Raw genomic sequence first — 20,229 nt, forward strand, 5'->3', positions numbered from 1 at the left:
AAAAAAAAAAAAAAAAAAAAAAAGTGATTAAAATGTCTGGTCCCCAAGGCAGGGGGTTGTTAACATCATCTCCTGGAGACTAGAGAGGGATCCCTGCAGGGGAAAGATCACGTTGGGGAGAGTCTGTTGAGGGCAAAGACCTCTCTCTTGCCTTTCTTGGGATTCCCTCCGTATCCCTGGTGAAAGATGGGATGAGTTCATATGTTGTTCAGATGAGGTATTAAATAACATGGAAACACAGATGGGGAAAGTTAGTTTCTCTTCAGTGATCTTTTTATTCTCCCAATTCGGCAGAGGAGAAAGCCTCCACTTGATGCTGGTGTGTATGTAACACCTCATTAACACTTCTCATCTCCCTTTCTAACAGAGAGAGCAGGTCTAAGACTCCCCCGGTAGCAGGTAACAAAATCATGCTCCAGCTTAATTGTGTTGTTTTGTTTTAATTTTACAGTTATTTTCTGTTTGCATCAAGTAAGAGTGCTCTCCCACTTATGGTAGTGACATAAAGTTTCTTTTTTATAATGGATTTGCTTAAGTAGACAAAGCAAAACAAGTACAGGTGATCCCTGGATATGGCAAAACAACCACAATAGGTGATCATGACAGGTAACCACAAATACCCAAAGTTTGGTAACCGCACTGCACAGCATTCACCACCTACTTTGCACAGAGGTGCTCTGTGGATATATGATCATTGCTAGACTAAAGCGAGGCTTCTGTCTGCTTGATGCTGACACACTTTTTAAGGCAATTTCAAACCTGTATTCTTAAATGACTTTTTTTATTGACGTATAGTTGACTTACAATATTACATTAGCTTCAGGTGTACAACATAGTGATTCAATATTTTTATAGATTATGCACAAAAGTTATTACAGTACTACTGACTATATTCCCTGAGTTGTACATTACATCCCTGTGACCTATTTATAACTGGTAGTTGTAGCTTTTAATCCCCTTCACCTATTTAGCCCATTTCTCAACCCACCTCCCCTCTGGCAATCACCTGTTTGTTCTCTGTATCTGAGTCTGTTTGTTTTGTTACATTTGTTCATTAGTTTTGTTTTTTAGAGTCCACATTTAAGTGAAAACATATGTTATTTGTCTTTCTCTAACTTATTTCACTTAGAATCTCCTCCAGGTCCATCCATGTTGTCACATATGGCAAGATTTCACTCTTTTTTATAGCTGAGTAATGTTCCATTATATATGTATATATACCACATCTTCTTTATCCATTCATCTGTCCATGGACACTTAGGTTCCATATGTTGGCTATTGTAAATAATGCTACAATGAACATGGGGTTGCATATATCTTTTCAAATTAGTGTTTTCTTTGGATAAATACCCAGGAATGGAATTGCTGCATCATATGGTAGTTGTATTTTTAATTTTTGAGGACCCTCCATACTGTTTTCCATAGTGGCTACACCAATTCACATTCCCATCAACACTGCACAAGAGGGCCCTCTTCCCCACATATTCACCAACACTTACTGTTTCTTGTCTTTTTGGTGACAGTGATTCTGACAGGTGTGTGGTACTATCTCACTGTGGCTTTTATTTGCATCTTTCTGATGATTATTGATGTTACGTGACTCTTAAATGGGCTATCGCTAATACATGTACTTGCCACGTCATTCAAGGAACTTGTTTGTGCCTAAGGCTGATGGACACACTGTGGATTCCAGAGTCCCTCTCGTTAGACAGTCTTCTAGGCCTGTATGTTTAGTAGTGAAGTCAGCATTAAACCCCTCATAGCAGTCCCAGGGCAGGAGGTGGGTAGACCTTACTCAGCCCCTTCAGAAGCATTTTCTCAAGCAGTTACAGGTAGTTCCTCTGTCTCACACACACTACTCAGGGTGGCTTTTGCCACATATATTCAGTGTTTATTCATCCACTCCATGGATACTTACTGAGCACCTATTTTGTGCTAGGCCTGGGGAGACATCGGTGAATGAAACAGATTTTTTAACTCCATGTCCTGATGGAGCTTACATTCTCAGTGAGGGAGACAGACAATAAACAATAAATGTAATAAATGCCCAAATGAGACACATGTTCAAGTGTGGTAACTGTTTTGGGAGTGGGGGGATGAGTGGAGCAAGGGGACTTGGGATTGCTGGGGGTGGGAACAGGCAGGGGTTAAACATGAAGTTGGCCTTATTGGAGGCAACATCTGAGCAAGACTTGAAAAAGGGAAGAGTGAGACATCCAGAAGATACTTTCAGGGACGCACACTCCAGGCAGAGGTCTTGCCTGTATAAAGGCTCCGAGATAAGTGTGCACCTGGCATGTTCAAGAACAACACAGAGGCTGGAGCTGAGTGAGCAAGAGAGAGAGAGGAGGAGAAGACGAGGTCAGAGAGATCACGGGCAAGGGTCCTTAGAGACCATTAGAAGGACTTTCACTTTTTCATTGAGAGAAATGGGGGATCCCTGGAGTGTTACGAGTAATGGAATGGTAAGGGCCTTTTCCATGTCTAAAGGTATGTGGAGCATACAAGGTATGTGGAACACAGAGGTGAAAGCAGGGAGGCCAGTTAGAAATCAAGGCAAGAGATGATGGGCCAGGGTTGAGATGGTGGAAGTGGTGAGAAGTGGACACAGATTCTGGTCTATTTTAAAAGTGAAAGTAAAGGATTTAACCATAGGACCAGCAATTCCACACCTAGGTGTATACACAAGAGAACTGAAAAAAGGTTTTCAAACATCAGTTTGTACCATCATCAGAAAGTCTACAAATAATAAATGCTGGAGAGGATGTGGAAAAAAGGGAACCATCCTACACTGTTGGCAGGGATGAAAACTGGTGCAACCACTATGGAGAACAGTATGGAGGTTCCTAAAAAAACTAAAAACAGAACTACCATATGATCCAGCAATCCCACTCCTGGGCATATATCCAGAAAATATGAAACTATAACTCAGAAAGATACATGCACCCCAATGTTCATAGCAGCACTATTTACAATAGCCAAGACATGGAAGCAACCTAAGCCCATCAACAGATAAATGGATAAAGATGTGGCATATATATACAATGGAATATTACTCAGCCATAAAAAAGGATGAATTAATGCCATTTGCAGCAATATGAATGGACCTAGAGATTATCATACTAAGTGAAAAAATCAGAGAGAAAGACAAATATTATATGATATCACTTATATGTAGAATCTAAAAAATAGTACAAATTAAGTTATTTAAAAACAGAAACAAACTCACAGACAGAGAAAAAAACTTATGGTTACCAAAGGGGAAGGGAGGAGGGAGGGATAAATTAGGAGTTTGAGATTAACAGATACACACTACTATATATAAAATAGATACACAAAAAGGACCTGCTGTATTGCACAGGGAACTATATTCAATATTTTGTAATCAGCTATAATGGAAAAGAATTTGAAAAAGAATATATATGTAGAGCCCCTCGATTCCAGACAAGATGGTGGAGTAGAAGGACTTATGCTCACTTCTTCTCATGAAAACACCAAAATCACAACTAACTGCTGAACACAAAAATCACAACTGCTGAACAACCATCAACAAAAAAGATATTTTACCTACCAAAGACAAAGAAGTCGTCACAATGAGACAGGAGAAGGGGTGCTTTCACTCTATAATCAAATCCCATACCTGCTGGGTGGCGACCCATGAACTGGAAAATAATTATATTGCAGAGGTTCTCCCACAGGAGTGACTTCTGAGCCCCACGTCAGGCTCCCCAGCCTGAGGATCTGGCAACAGGGGGAGAAGCCCCAGAGCATTTGACTTGGAAGGCCAGAGGAGCTCAAGTGCAGGAGCTCCACAGGACTGGAGGAAACAGAGACTCCACTCTTAGAGGATGCACACAAGATTTCACATGCACTGGGCCCAGCACAAAGCAGTGACTCCATAGGAGCCTGGGCTAGACCTACCTGCAGGTCTTGGAGGGTCTCCTGGGGAGGTGGCAGTTGGCTGTGGCTCACTGTGGGGGCAGGAACACTGGTGGTGGAGGTCCCAGGGAATATTGATTGGTGTGGGCTCTCCCAAAGGTCACCATTTTGGCACCAAAACCTGGCCCCACCCAACAGCCTGCAGGCTCCAATGTTGAGTCGCCTCAGGCCAAACAACCAGTGGGGTGGGAGAGAGAACACAGCCCCACCCATCAGCAGACAGGCTGCCTAAAGTTGTACTGAGCTCACAGCCACCTAAAAATATACCCCTTGACACAGCCCTGCCCACCAGAGGGACAAGCCCAGCTCCAACCACCAGTGTGCAGGCATCAGTCCCTCCCACCAGGAAGCCTACACAAGCCTCTGGACCAACCTCAGCCACCATAGAGCAGACACCAGAAGAAGGAGGAACTACGAACCTGCAGCCTGCAGAAAGGAGACCACAAACACAGGAAGTCAGACAAAATGAGACAGCAGAGAAATATGTTTCAGATGAAGGAACAAGATAAAAACCCAGAAGAACAAGTAAGTGAAGTGGAGATAGGCAATCTACCTGAAAAAGAATTCAGAGTAATGATAGTAAAGATGATCCAAGATCTTGGAAAAAGAATGGAGGCACAGACTGAGGAAATACAAAAAATGTTTAACAAAGATCTAGAAGATTTAAAGAACAAAGAGAGATGAACAATACAGTAACTGAAATGAAAAATACACTAGAAGGAATCAAAAGCAGAATAAATGAGGCAGAAGAACTAATAAGTGAGCTGGAAGAGAGCGCTGGAAATCATTGCCGTGGAATAGAATAAAGAAAAAAGAATGAAAAGAAATGAGAACCGTCTCAGAGACCTCTGGGACAACATTAAACACACCAACATTCATATTATAGAGGACCCAGAAGGAGAAGAGAGAAAGAAAGGGCCCAAGAAAATATTTGAAGAGATTATAGCCAAAAACTCCCCTAACATGAGAAAGGAAACACTCGTTCAAGTCCAGGAAGTGCAGAGTCCCACACAAGATAAACCCAAGGAGGAACACGCCAAGGCACATATTAATCAATGACAAAAATGAAAGACAAAGAAAAAATATTAAAAACAAGGGAAAAGCAACAAATAGCATACAAGGGAATCCCCATAAGACTATCGGCTGATTTTTCAGCAGAAACTCTGCAGGCCAGAAGGGAGTGGCATGATATATTTAAAGTGATAAAAGGGAAAAACCTACAACCAAAAATACTCTACCCAGCAAGGATCTTGCTCAGATTCAATGGATAAAGTAAAAGGTTTACAGACAAGCAAAAGCTAAGAGAATTCAGCACCACCAAACCAGCTTTACAACAAATCCTAAAGTAATTTCTCTAGGCGGAAAAGAAGACCACAACTAAAAACAAGAAAATTACAAATGGGAAAGCTCACCGGTAAAGGCAAACATAAAGTAAAGGCAGGAAATCATCCACATACAAATATGATATCAAAACCAGCAGTCATGAGAAGAGCAGAGTACAAATACAGGATACTGTAAATGCAATGGAAATTATAAGACCAGCAACTTAAAACAATCTTGTATACATATAGACTTCTATATCAAAACCTCATGGGAACTGCAAACCAAAAATCTACAATAGATACACACACACACACACACACACACACAGCAATCCAAACACAACACTAAAGATAGTTATCAAATCACAAGAGAGAGAACAGAAGAGGAAGGGAAGAAAAAAGCCCTACAAAAGCAAATCCAAAACAATTAACAAAATGGCAATTAAAACATACATATCGAAAATTACCTTAAATGTAAATGGAGTAAATGCTCCAACCAAAAGACATAGACTGGCTCAATGGATACAAAAACAAGACCTGGATATATGCTGTCTACAAGAGACCTACTTCAGATCTAGAGACACATATAGACTGAAAGTGAGGAGGTGGAAAAGGGTATTCCATGCAAATAGAAATCAAAAGAAAGCTGGAGTATCAATATCAGACAAAATAGACTTTAAAATAAAGACTGTTACAAGAGACAAAGAAGGACACTACATAATGATCAAGGGATCAATCCAAGAAGAAGATATAACAATTGTAAATATATATGCATTCAGCATAGGAACACCTCAAAATATAAGGCAAATACTAACAGCCATAAAAGGAGAATCAACAGTAACACAATAATAGTGGGGGACTTTAACACCCCACTTTCATCAATGGACAGATCATCCAGACAGAAAATCAATAAGGAAACACAGGCCTTAAATGACACATTAGACCAGATGGACTTAATTGATATTTATAGAACCTTCCATCTGAAAGCAGCAGAATACACATTCTTCTCAAGTACACACAGAACATTCTCCAGGATAGATCACATCTTGGGCCACAAAGCAAGCCTCAATAAATTTAAGAAAATTGAAATCATATCAAGCATCTTTTCCAGCCACAATGGAAAGATGCTACCAGAAAACTACTAGAGCTCATCAATGAATTTGGTAAATTTGAAGAATACAAAATTAATACACAGAAATCTGTTGCATTCCTATACATTAACAATGAAAGATCAGAAAGAGAAATTAAGGAAACAATCCCATTTACCATCACTTCAAAAGGAATAAAATACCTAGGAATAAGTCTGCCTAAAGAGGCAAAATACCTGTACTCTGAAAACTATAAGATGTTGATGAAAGAAATCGAAGATGACACAAAGAGATGGAAAGATACACCATGCTCTTGGATTGAAAGAATGAATACTGTGAAAATGACTATACTACCCAAGGCAATCTACAGATTCAATGCAATTCCTATCAATTACCAATGGCAATTTTAGAGAAGAACAAAAAATTTTTAAATTTGTATGGAAACACAAAAGACCCTAAATAGCCAAAGCAGTCCTGAGAAAGAAAAACGGAGCTGGAGGAATCATACTCCCTGACCTCAAACTATACTACAAAGCTACAGTAATCAAAACAGTATGGTACTGGCACAAAAACAAATATAAATCAATGGAACAGGATAGAAAGCCCAAATATAAACCCACGCACCTATGGTCAATCTTTGATAAAGGAGGCAAGAATAAACAATGGAGAAAAGACAGTCTCTTCAATAAGTGGTGCTGGGAAAACTGGACAGCTACATCTAAAAGAATAAAATTAGAACATTCTCTAACACCATACACAAAAATAAACTTTAAATGGTTCAAAGATCTAAATGTAAGGCCAGATACTATAAAAATCTTAGAGGAAAACATAGGCAGAACACTCTGAAATAAATCACAGCAAGATCTTTTTGGATACACCTCCTAAGTAATGAAAATAAAAACAAAAATAAACAAATGGGACCTAATTAAACTTAAAAAGCTTTTGCACAGCAAAGGAAACCATAAACAGAAAGACGACCTACAGAATGAGAGAAATTATTTACAAACGTAGTGACCAACAAGGGATTAATCTCCAAAATATACAAACAGCTCATGCAGCTCTATGTCAAAGAAACAAACAACCCAATCAAAAAATGAGCAGAAGATCTAAATAGACATTTCTCCAAAGAAGACATACAGATGGCCAAAAAGCACATGAAAAGATGCTCAACGTCACTAATTATTAGAGAAATGCAAATCAAAACTACAATGAGGTAATCACCTCACACAGGTCAGAATAGCCATCAGCGAAAAGCCTACAAACAATAAATGCTGGAGAGGGTGTGGAAAAAAGGGAACCCTCTTACATTGTTGGTGGGAATGTAAATTGGCACGACCACTAGGAGAACAGTATGGAGGTTCTTTAAAAAACTAAAAATAGGGCATCCCTGGTGGTGCAGTGGTTGAGAGTCTGCCTGCCGATGCAGGGGACACGGGTTCGTGCCCCAGTCTGGGAAGATCCCACATGCCGCGGAGCGGCTAGGCCCGTGAGCCGTGGCCACTGAGCCTGCGCGTCCGGAGGCTGTGCTCCGCAATGGGAGAGGCTGCAACAGAGAGAGGCGCGCGTGCCACACACACGCACAAAAAACTAAACTAAAAATAGAACTACCATAGGCCCAGCAATCCCACTCATGGGCATATATCCAGAGAAAACCATAATTCGAAAAGATACACACACCCCAATGTTCATTGCGGCACTGTTTACAATAGCCAAGACATGGAAGTAACCTAAATGTCCATCAACAAAGGAATGGATAAAGAAGATGTGGTACATATATACAATGGAATATTACTCGGCCATTAAAAAGAATGAAGTAACGCCATTTGCAGCAACATGGATGGACCTAGACATTATCGTACTAAGTGAAGTAAGTCAGACAGAGAAAGACAAATATCATATGATATCACTTACATGTGGAATCTAAAAAAAAATGATACAAATGAACTTATTTGCAAAACAGAAACAGACTCACAGACTTCAAAAGCAGACTTGTGGTTGCCAGGGGGAAATGTGGTGGGGAGGGATAAATTAGGAGTTTGGGATTAACATATACACACTACTATGTATAAAATCATCAACAGGGACCTACTATATAGCACAGGGAGCTCTACTCAATATTCTGGAATAACCTATATGGGAAAAGAATCTGAAAAAGAATGGATATATGTACATGCGTAACTGAATCAGTTAGCTGTACACTGGAAACAAACACACTGTAAATCAACTATACTCCAACATAAAATAAAAAATTAAATTAAGAATATATATTATGTATGTGTATAACTGAATCACTTTGCTGTACACCTGAAACGAATGCATCATTGTCAATCAACTATACTTCATTTTTTTAAATGCTATCCTAAAATAACAATAATAAAATCCTGACAGTGAATGAAGAAAAATCAATATAAATTTGTACATGAATATTCATAATAGCATTATCCATAACAGTAAAAAATAAAGGTGTAAACAACCCAAATATCCATTAACTGATGAATGAATAAACAAAATGGGGTATATCCAAATAACAGAATGTTATTCAGCCATAAAAAGGAATGAAGTACTGACATAGGCTACAACATGGATGAACCTTGAAAACATTGTGCTAAATGAAAGAAGCCAGACATGAAAGGCCACATATTATATGATTTCATTTATATGAAATATCCAGAATAGGCAACTCCATTGAGACAGAAAGCAGTGGTGGTTTTCAGGGACTGAGGGTAAAGGAGAATGCAGAATGACTGCTAACAGGTATGCGGTTTCTTTGGGGGTGATGAACATGTTCTGGAATTCAATAGAAATGAAGTTTGTACAATACTGTGAATGTACTGGAAGCCACTGCATTGTGTACTTCAAAATGTTTTAAAAGGATGATTTTTTTTTTTTTTTTTTTTTTTGCGGTACGCGGGCCTCTCACTGTTGTGGCCTCTCCTGTTACGGAGCACAGGCTCCGGAAGCACAGGCCCAGCGGCCATGGCTCACAGGCCCAGCCGCTTCGCAGCATGTGGGATCTTCCCGGACCGGGGCACGAACCCGTGTCCCCCGCATCGGCAGGCGGACTCCCAACCACTGAGCCACCAGGGAAGCCCTAAAATGATGAATTTTATGTTACGTGAAACTTACCTCAATTTTTTTTTAAAAAAGTAAAGGATTTACTGATGGTTTAGACATAGAAAGTGAGAAAAAGGAAGAGGTCAAGGATGGTAGCTGGAAGGATGGAGTTGCCATAACCTGGGATGGAAAAGACTATGGCAACAGGTGCAGGGAGGAAGATGAGGAGTTCAGTTTTGGATAGAAGTCTGAAGTGTAATTAGATACGCTAGTTTGGAATTGAGGGAGAGGTCCTGGATGGAGACATACATTTTGGAGTCAGCATCAGCATGTAAATGGTATTGAGGGCCCTGAGGCTGGATAAGATCACCGTGTTTGGACGAGTAGATAGAATGCAGAAGAAGTTCACAGACTGAGTCTAGGACATCCTGATATTCAGAGTAGGGAGATGAGGAGGAACCAAAGAGGGACAAAGGGTGGCCACAAAGGTGGGAGGGGGACAAGAGAGTGTGCTGTCCAGAAAGCCAAGACAAGGAGAGACACAGGAGTGTTCAACTTGTCAGGTATTTCTGATAGGTCAAACAAGATGAGGACCACAATCAGCACTGGACTCAGCAACACAGAGGTCAACTGTGACCTTGACAAGAGTTGTTTTAATGAGTCTTTGGGAGCAAAGCCTGATTCAGAGGAGATGAATGGGAGTCAGTGAGTCTAGAAAATTATTTTTGAGTTTGAGAAGTTCTTGTAAAGGGGGTGAGACACGGGTGGTGGCTAAAGGGAGAGGGAGGGACAAGAGAGGGATTTTTTTAAGGTGGATTTTTAGTGGCATGTTTGTATGCTGATGGGGTTGATCCATTGGAAGAGAGAGTAAATTGACGGAGAGAGAGGGTTGCTGGAGTGCTGTCCCTGAGTGGGCAGAAATGCACGTGAGCTGGTGCACAAGTGGAGGGTTGATTCCAACAGCTCATCTAGACTAACAGGAGGAAGGCGGGAATATGGGTGCAGATGCTGGTAGGCTGATAAATATGATGAGGGTTTAGGGACATTCCCCTCTGGCCTCATCAGTTTTCTTAGACTAGAAATTAAGGTCATCTGCTAGAGCGCAGAAGGGAAAGCAGGTGTGGGAGGTTTCAGGCGAGATGAGAAGAGGTAAAATCATCCAAGAGAATGGGAGAAGGACTAAATGGAAGGAAGGGGATGTAGTCAGATTGCCAGGCGGCAGGAAGGCACAATTGGGGTTCATTGACAGGAATTTAAAGTAACGCCAGTCAGTGTGGTTACATTCCTTTCTGCTGCCACATTCAGCTGCACAGGGACAAACATGGAACAGGCAGAGCCTTCCATGATTTAACCAAAATTGTGATTTCACCAAGCAGGTGTGATGAAGTGAGAAAGGGGCAAGGATCTGAGATGATGATACACAAGGGAATAATTCTAATGATTGACCATGGAATGTGTGCTAGGTGAGAAGAGAAGAGAGACCAAGAAGCTGAGGGAGGGAAAAGAAGTTTAGGGTAGGTTGAAGGTCCTAAGGAGAGGAGAGGCTCAGGGAGTATGGGTGTCAGGTTACAAAAAGGAGTAAACTAGAGAGAGTCCAGGTGGTGATCAGAGGGTGATGTACATGAAATTGAGATAATGGGGGGATCAGAAGTATTGATGATAACAAGGTCCAGAGGATGAGCAGGAGAGTTAGTAGGGGGAGGATCACCAAAAAAATAAAGAGGCCAGGCTGCTGGAAGGATCGACTGCTTGTCGAATGAAATTACTAAGAAGGAATTCAGGAACAGAGATGGAGAGTGACAGTGGAGCAGCCTCAATCTTGAGCCCTAGCAAGGAAGGGCAGTCGTACTCTGAGCACACAGAGCTCTCTCTTGACCTCCCTTTGAAGAGTAGACACATGAGGAAAGGGTCTCAGGAGCCAGACGACTCTCTGCGTTCCATACACTCGGGGAGTCCCCTTTCTATAATGAGCCAGCCTCAGTGCAGCAGCACCCACCACCCCCCGAGGTCCTGCACACTGTTAATCATCACGTCTGCATGTAGCCAGTCGTTGTGTCTCTAGCCTCTAAGCACATTGACTGGCCCGTAATAGATGCTCCCTTAAATACTTGCCAAATGAAGGAGTCCATATTTATTGAGCAACCCACGTGCCAGGCACCATGATAAGCCCTTGACATGGATTTTTGCCGTCAATCCTCACGACAGCCCAATGAGATTAGTACAGTTGTTATCCCAATTCATATCTGAGGAACCTGAAGCTGAGAGAGGGCCAGGAACTTGCCCAAGGTCACACAGCAAGGGCATCGAAAGTAGATCTATCTTACTCCAGCACTGTCCTAAATCACCACATGGGGAGGGGTGAGTGGGGGTCAACTGACCAAGTTTGTAAGGGCATCCACTTCCGAGAACCCAGGTAAGCAGCTCTGGGTCCAGGCCAGGAGACCTTCACAGGCTCTTGCCTCCCTCTCCTGCTGGACTCCATACACAACCCCCCATTTTATTTTGTTCTGTCTCCAAGATCCTCTCTGGCTTTCCATCCATCATGATTTCAGAAATCTTTATTTTCGTTTCCACCGTAGATGTGAAAAGCTGGCTGGTGATGTTTGGATTTCAGCTTAGCAACATAATTCCCGGCTTCCCAAGAGCCAAAATGTATTTCGTGCCTCCGCCCTATGAGTTGTCAGAGAGTCAAGCAAGTGAGAACGGACAGGTAAGTGGAGGTCCCTGCCAAGGATCCAATGACCATCATCATTCCGTTTGGCAAACAACCATGTTGGAGCCAAGGGCATGTCAGTAGCGGAGGAAAACATCGGAGCTGGGTATAAAAGGGGCGTGAAACGTGGTGACTTCGCAGGACAGCGAATGTCAGTACTGTTCCTTGTCTGGCGCAGCACGTATTTCTTCCCAACCTCAATTATTACCTTAATTGTGGTATCATTATCTGTTCCGTGTGTACCCTTGAGTCACTCCTTGATTAATCACAGCACTGAGAAATCTAGCAGCAACCTACCATCTGCGCTGCCTGTAAGATCATAACCCTTTTGGCTTTTATGGGACGTAATAAAACGGTGGTTTGCAGTTTCTGTCCCATTAAAGAACATTTTTATGCCTTACATAAAACCTCAGCGTTTTATGGCCCAAATGTATACAGATTGAGTTTTCTGAACATAATTTGTGCTTGGGTTTCTTGGTGATGACCGAGATGTGGTTTCAATTTGGGTGCCGCCGAGATCTCGGCCACAACTGGACAGGGGATATCTGTGCTCAGATATCCCCAGCTACAGAACCTGTGCTTGGCACAATAAAAGTCGGAAAGGTCTCACCTGCTCTGAATAATCGTCCAGACTGTGTCACTAAAGAGAGACCAGGAGGAGCTGCTGGGTAATTGAGAACAGCATTCTCACAGTTCTGCCCCGTGGGGACCACTCGGTGGATGAATAGCCATCATTTCGCTCATTTATCTAAGTGCTGTTACCTCCCAAGCACAGCCTCTTCCATTATCCCAGCCTGTCCCCCAACCACCAATTGAGGTGAGCTGTAATTTGTGAGTAGAGAACTCAAGGCCAAGGAGATAATGGGGATTTCATCCCTCTGCAGAAGCAGGGCCAGAATCCAAAGCAAATGACTCAAAAAGCCCAGGGACAGTCCCTCTGGCCCACGAAGCCAGAATCTGTTATTCTGGTGCTTCTCAAACATTAATACGCACGCAAACCAGCTAGACTGTCTCGTTAAGCTGCAGCTTCTCACTCGGTGGGTCAGGAGGGAGGCCTGAGATTCTGCTTTTCTAACAGGGAGAGTCCTGGAGATGTCTCAGCTGCTAGCCATACTTTGAGTAGCCAGGTGCTAACCCAAGGAAGTTAATGAATAACCAGGGCACTGGCCTCAAAGAGAGGTAGGTCACAGCAGCGGGGTTCACAGCTGCTCAAACACCCTGCCCTTCAGGTCAGGATATTCCTGGGTCTGAAGTGTGTGCGGCAGCTGCCAGATCATCAGCAGGCAGAGTGACTCTCTCTTCCGCAATGATGGAGAGCCATGGTAAGTGGGTAGGCCTGGGTGCAGATACCAGCAATGCGGTACTCCTCCGCACCCCCATTTTTTAGTCAATGGCGCAGTTACAAGGTGGAGAGGCCACAGCATCAGAGCACTGGAAACCTGCCAGTCTGTCCTAGTTCCAAAAGGTAGGACTATCTCAGCTCCTATCGTGACAGACGCAAGACATATTCTTGCAGGAGAGCCCCAGCCTTCCTCCTTCTGACCCTTTGTCACTATGTTGCCCAGCCCGTACACACAGCGGCCCAGCCCACCTTCTCAGCTTTCTGTGTTTTCTTATGCCCACAGCTCATTACAGGTGTCCAGCAGACAACCGAGAGGCACAACCAGGCCTTCATGGCCCTTGAAGGGCAGGTCATCTCTAAGAAGCTCCACGCCAGCATCCGAGAGAAAGCAGGCCACTGGTTCGCCACCACCACGCCCATCATCGGCAAAGGCATCATGTTCGCCATCAAAGAGGGGCGGGTGACCACCGGCACGTCCAGCATCGCCAGCGAGGACAGCCGCAAGGTGGCGTCCGTGCTGAACAACGCCTACTACCTGGACAAGATGCACTACAGCATCGAGGGCAAGGACACCCACTACTTTGTGAAGATCGGCTCGGCCGACGGCGACCTGGTCACCCTGGGCACCACCATCGGCCGCAAGGTGCTGGAGAGCGGGGTGAACGTGACCGTGTCGCAGCCCACGCTGCTGGTCAACGGCAGGACTCGAAGGTTCACCAACGTCGAGTTCCAGTACTCCACGCTGCTGCTCAGCATCCGCTACGGCCTCACCCCCGACACCCTGGACGAAGAGAAGGCCCGCATCCTGGACCAGGCCAGGCAGAGGGCCCTGGGCACCGCCTGGGCCAAGGAACAGCAGAAAGCCAGGGACGGCCGAGAGGGCAGCCGCCTGTGGACTGAGGGCGAGAAGCAGCAGCTCCTGAGCACGGGGCGTGTGCAGGGTTACGAGGGCTATTACGTGCTTCCCGTCGAGCAATACCCCGAGCTGGCAGACAGTAGCAGCAACATCCAGTTTTTAAGACAGAATGAGATGGGAAAGAGGTAACAAAATCATGTGCTGCCATTCCTCGTCTGGATGGCTCAGCAGGAGTCACTGTTCTCTCCTCTCCTAAGGAGATGAAGACCTAACAGGGGCACTGAGGCCGGGCTGCTTTAGGAAACCAAGTGGCAAGAAAGCTCACATTTTTTGAGTTCCAATGCTACTGTCCACGCGACAAGTCCCACCTCCCGAAGCAGACTAAAGCCCGGCTGCAAATTCCTGAGGAAAAACAAAACAGACGAATGAACGATCACACAACCATGTTCCGAGTTCCCCTAAAATATGACCCACTTGTTCTGGGTCTACACAGCAAAGAGATGGAAAGAGACGCAAAATGTCCAAAAGGAAGAACAGACACACGCACACGACATGAAAAAAAAAAAAAAAAAAAAAAGAACCCACACACGTACACACAAACAAACACACCGACCGAAAAACAGAGACGTGAAGACGAGAAGGCCTCATCTTCTAATACCTCACTCATTCACACGTGAGCGACACACAGACGTCCAGGAGGGCCAGCATTCCAGGACCAGTTGAGGACAGCGATTCAGACTGCTGGTTGGACAGATGCTACAAACGTTTTCCTTTTAACAAATACAGGTGCATTTAAACCACGACTTTGGGGGTGATTTGTGTGTAGCGACTGGGGGGGGGGGATACAAGTGAAAGAGTGAGCATTGGAAATACTTTTTAAAGAAAAAAAAAATATAAAAACACAAGAAAAGAAAGGAAATTGATATGAAAGCGAAATAATACCGTTCAGCACTTAACTCTCAGGTCCCGATTTAGTCTGGCCTGAGCTAATTTATTTGAGCGCAGAGTGTAAAATTTAATTCCAAGGGTGGCTATAATCACTACAGATAAATTTCATATTCTTTTGTCTTTGAAGATTCCATTGTGGACAGTAATACGCAGTTACAGGGTGTAGTCTGTTTAGATTCGTAGTTCGTGGGTATCAGTTGCAGTAGAGGTGTGGGCATCGTGACACTCTTTTGCTAACGGGCACCACTTCAGATCACCCTGTACATACCTAAGCCTCAAGGCACAATCACTGTTTGAGATTTAAAATTATTAGTGTGTTTGTTTGGTCCAGAAACTGAGACAATCACATGAAAGTCACCACGAGGAGAGAAAATAAAAAATTTTAAAAACCCACAAAAAGAAGAAAAAAAAGTTTAAAAAAAAAAACACCAAAAAAAATGTCTAATAAGAACTTTGGTACAGGAACTTTTTTGTAATATACATGTATGACTTGTTCATCGAGTTTTTATATTAATTTTAATTTGCTGCTAAGCAAAGACTAGGGACAGGCAAAGATAATTTATGGCAAAGTGTTTAAATTGTTTATACATAAATAAAGTCTCTAAAACTCCTGTGGACACTGGTCTTCTGTGGAAATGCTTTGAGGTGAGGGCCAGGTCAAAGTTTCTGGAGGAAAGGGGAGCTTCTCACGATGCTCAGGCAGAGATGGAATTGTGAACTTTCGGAGGAGCTTCTGTTAGAGGCACCCCCTGGTCCCCAAGCTGCTCTAAATTCTAGAGTGACCTCTCCCTACATCTGCAGCCTCCGCCCTTCATGGAGCAGAGACGGGAAGGAGAGTGTGGGCCTGGGGCTGATGGGTGGCAAGGACCCTCAGGCCCACCTGTGCCCGGATGGGTCCCTCCAGCATTCCAGGGACAGTCAGCCTTCTCCCTGCTGCCGTGTTCTAGTTCCAGAAGGTGCTGCCAGGAAACTGAAGGCAAACACTCTCCCCACATTAGAGAACATGCCTGTAGTTTGTGTGGCTCTATGTGTGCGTTCGTGTGTGTGTGTGTGTGTGTGTGTGTGTGTGTGTGTGTGTGTGTGTACTTTCTTCCAGACTGGATCACTTTACCCCAAAACTTGCACACTTGGGGCAACCAAAGAAGGAAGAGCAGTTATGATTTGGATGAATTTCCCCCCACCAACCCTACAGTTAGAATAGCAATATTATCGTTAATAGCTTGTATTTATTGATGTGTACCGCATGCCAAGAACAGTGCTAAGTGCTCTACACACAATATTTTTGTTTAATCCTCATCTTTCATTCATTCAACAACATTATTTTGAGAGTTTGCCACGTGCCAAGTCCTGTGCTAAGTTCTGGGGATAAAAGAGGTCAGTAGACATACATAGGGGCCCTCGCCTCATGAAACTTACAGTCAGGGAAGCAGACAGACAATAGTCAAATAGTTACCCTAAGAAGTGAAAGCGACAGGGGTGTTCAGTGCCAAGGAGGAGAGATTTACAAAGCTGTGGAAGCACATAACTGGGGAGGTGACCTAGACGGAGAATGTAAAGGAAGTTACAGAAGTTTGAAAGTTCAGGAGGAATTAATCAGATGAAAAGAAGAAAATGCATCCTAGGCCCAGGGAGCAGCATATGCAAGGGGGCTATGGTCACATAATAAGGCCAGAAAACAGAAGAGGTTGGCAAGGTTCAAAAGACCCACCGATTAAAGACTGATTTTTTTTTTCATTAAAAACAAGAGGGAGGGCTTCCCTGGTGGTGCAGTGGTTAAGAATCCGCCTGCCGACGCAGGGGACACGGGTTCGAGCCCTGGTCCGGGAAGATCCCACATGCCACGGAGCAACTAAGCCCATGCGCCACAACTACTGAGCCTGCGCTCTAGAGCCCGCGAGCCACAACTACCGAGCCATGTGCCACAACTACTGAAGCCCGTGCGCCTAGAGCCTGTGCTCCACGAGAAGCCACCGCAATGAGAAGCCCGCACACCGCAACGAGGAGCAGCCCCCGCTCGCCGCAACTAGAGAAAGCCCGCGCACAGCAAAAAAGACCCAACGCGGCCATAAATAAATAAATTTATTTTTTTTAAAAAAAGAGCAACTGCAGGAGAGTTCTTAAAAAGCAAGCAATGCATAAAGGAAGGAAGGAAGGATGGAAGAAGGGAAGGGAGGGAGGAAGGGCTAAATAAAGCAGGCACTGGCATATTCCCAGCATAGATCCTACAGCTCTCACACACCTGAACACAAAAGTGAGATGCACTCACACAACAGAGCACAGCCACAAGCTAAAATAACACAAGCCGTCTGGCTGCTCCCTCCCAGGGCCTCTGCATTCTTACGTCTTCCTTCTGAGTGGCTCAGCTTGTCCCTGGTGACTCAGTTCACTCACAGCCCTCAAGGCTCTGCCCTGGGTGTGTGTGTGTGTGTGTGTGTGTGTGTGTGTGTGTGTGTGTGTGTACTTTCTTCCAGACTGGATCACTTTACCCCAAAACTTGCACACTTGGGGCAACCAAAGAAGGAAGAGCAGTTATGATTTGGATGAATTTCCCCCCACCAACCCTACAGTTAGAATAGCAATATTATCGTTAATAGCTTGTATTTATTGATGTGTACCGCATGCCAAGAACAGTGCTAAGTGCTCTACACACAATATTTTTGTTTAATCCTCATCTTTCATTCATTCAACAACATTATTTTGAGAGTTTGCCACGTGCCAAGTCCTGTGCTAAGTTCTGGGGATAAAAGAGGTCAGTAGACATACACAGGGGCCCTCGCCTCATGAAACTTACAGTCAGGGATGCAGACAGACAATAGTCAAATAGTTACCCTAAGAAGTGAAAGCGACAGGGGTGTTCAGTGCCAAGGAGGAGAGATTTACAAAGCTGTGGAAGCACATAACTGGGGAGGTGACCTAGACGGAGAATGTAAAGGAAGTTACAGAAGTTTGAAAGTTCAGGAGGAATTAATCAGATGAAAAGAAGAAAATGCATCCTAGGCCCAGGGAGCAGCATATGCAAAGGGGCTATGGTCACATAGTAAGGCCAGAAAACAGAAGAGGTTGGCAAGGTTCAAAAGACCCACCGATTAAAGACTGATTTTTTTTTTCATTAAAAACAAGAGGGAGGGCTTCCCTGGTGGTGCAGTGGTTAAGAATCCGCCTGCCGACACAGGGGACACGGGTTCGAGCCCTGGTCCGGGAAGATCCCACATGCCACGGAGCAACTAAGCCCGTGCGCCACAACTACTGAGCCTGCGCTCTAGAGCCCGCGAGCCACAAGTACTGAAGCCCGCGCGCCTAGAGCCCGTGCTCCGCAGCAAGAGAAGCCACGGCGATGAGAAGCCCACGCACCGCGACTAGAGAAAGCCCGCGCGCAGCAAGGAAGACCCAACGCAGCTATAAATAAATAAATAAATAAATAATTTAAAGCCTTGTGCTTCAAAGGATGGCAAGAAAGTGAAAAGACAACCCCTATAATGGGAGAAAAAAAAAAGAAGGCAATGGGGAGCTCGCTCAGCCCAGAGCTTTTCTGCCTCCGCCAGCCTCTCGGCTGCCAGGTAGACCCAAAGGCGTGGGCACACAGGCAGTCACATGTCACCAGAGTTTCCCTTGAACGTGAAACTCTCCTCTTTTATGCCAATCATCGTTGAATTATCCATGAGTGTTCTGTTACACCCAGGCCAGCGCAGCCCCTCACAACACATACACACACAAACTCATCATATGGGAGAAGGAAACGGTCTCGGGTAAAGAAAATATCCTCTCCTGCCTTTCCTCAGGCCAGCCCTAAAATGACCAGGATGAAATGTTTGGCCTCTTCCTGAAGTATCTGCACAATGATAGACAATTCTGGAAAGGCCTTTCAGGGAATAAGATTACGTGCTCTGAAGACAGCCCAACGGGAACAAATCTTGACCACTCACGAAACACAGGGCTTGGGAAAGTTACATGTATTAATTAGGGTAAATAGCACTAGCTGCTTTAAGAAATAATCCCGGGCTTCCCTGGTGGCGCAGTGGTTGAGAGTCCGCCTGCCGATGCAAGAGACACGGGTTCGTGCCCCGGTAGGCCACAGCGGTGAGAGGCCCGCGTACCGCAAAAAAAAAAAGAAAAAAAAAAAAGAAATAAGCCCAACATATATTAACACAGAAAAAGCTGAGTCCTTACTCATGCCGTAGTTCATCGTGGTCAGTGATGGGAACGGCTCTGCTCCGGCTGGGGGCCCCAGGCTCCTTACATCTTGTGGCTCCGCCTTCTTCTAGGTCCTCGGGATCTTTGAAGTCCTCTGCTTTCAACTGGTTGATGGAGAAGGGGCAGCAAGAGCACATGTGTAACTATTTTATTTTTATATTTTTAATGAGCCACACCTGGAAATATACTCATCACCTCCACTCACATTCCATAGGGAGTTCCATGGACCCACCTACTGCAAAAGAGACTAGAAAATGTCATCTATGAATCCAGGAAGAGGAGGGGACTAGGTGTTGGTGAGTCCCAGCAGTCTCTGCCACATAACTCAGCATCTATGAGCCTCCCTTTCCTCACCAGTAAATGAGGGCTGATAAGAATGGGGCTGCTTTGATGATTAAATGAGGTTGCATATTTCACCGACACCTGGTAAGTCCCCAGTAAATGTTAGCGTTTATTATTTTTAAATCTTTGCTCTAAGCACAGATTTTCTAAAAGTGGAACTTGAGGCATGACCCGTTCATCATGGGGGAGGATGGAGAAAACTTTCCCTCAAATTCCACTCCACCCTGCCCCCTCCCCCTCCCGGGCACAGGAACTGGTACCTCAGTGTGAGAGGGCTGCTCACAGCCTCGAGGGCTTTTCAGAAAGTGTCGGAGATCTCAGCAACAGGAAGTCTGGCTAAGAAGGCCATCCATTCAGTCATTCGTCGGCATTCCTAGTCACCGAGCACACTGTTGTCTCGGGCGCCATCAGAGGCTGGGAATACAAAGAGAAAT

General features: G+C 44.4%; 1 protein-coding gene across 1 annotated transcript in view; it reads left to right on the forward strand.

Annotated features, from left to right (window-relative positions):
* The window catches only part of TENM2 (teneurin transmembrane protein 2), a 554,076-nt gene extending 538,400 nt beyond the window's left edge, over positions 1 to 15,676 (forward strand). Inside the window, exons 27-28 of the mRNA XM_055086878.1 lie at positions 11,983 to 12,113; positions 13,742 to 15,676. Coding sequence (XP_054942853.1) covers positions 11,983 to 12,113; positions 13,742 to 14,503 — 893 coding nt within the window. The 3' untranslated portion in view covers positions 14,504 to 15,676. The remainder of the gene's footprint in view (positions 1 to 11,982; positions 12,114 to 13,741) is intronic.
* The last annotated feature ends 4,553 nt before the right edge of the window (positions 15,677 to 20,229 follow it).

Source organism: Physeter macrocephalus, chromosome 8 (assembly GCF_002837175.3).
Source record: "Physeter macrocephalus isolate SW-GA chromosome 8, ASM283717v5, whole genome shotgun sequence".
Classification (NCBI taxonomy): domain Eukaryota; kingdom Metazoa; phylum Chordata; class Mammalia; order Artiodactyla; family Physeteridae; genus Physeter; species Physeter macrocephalus.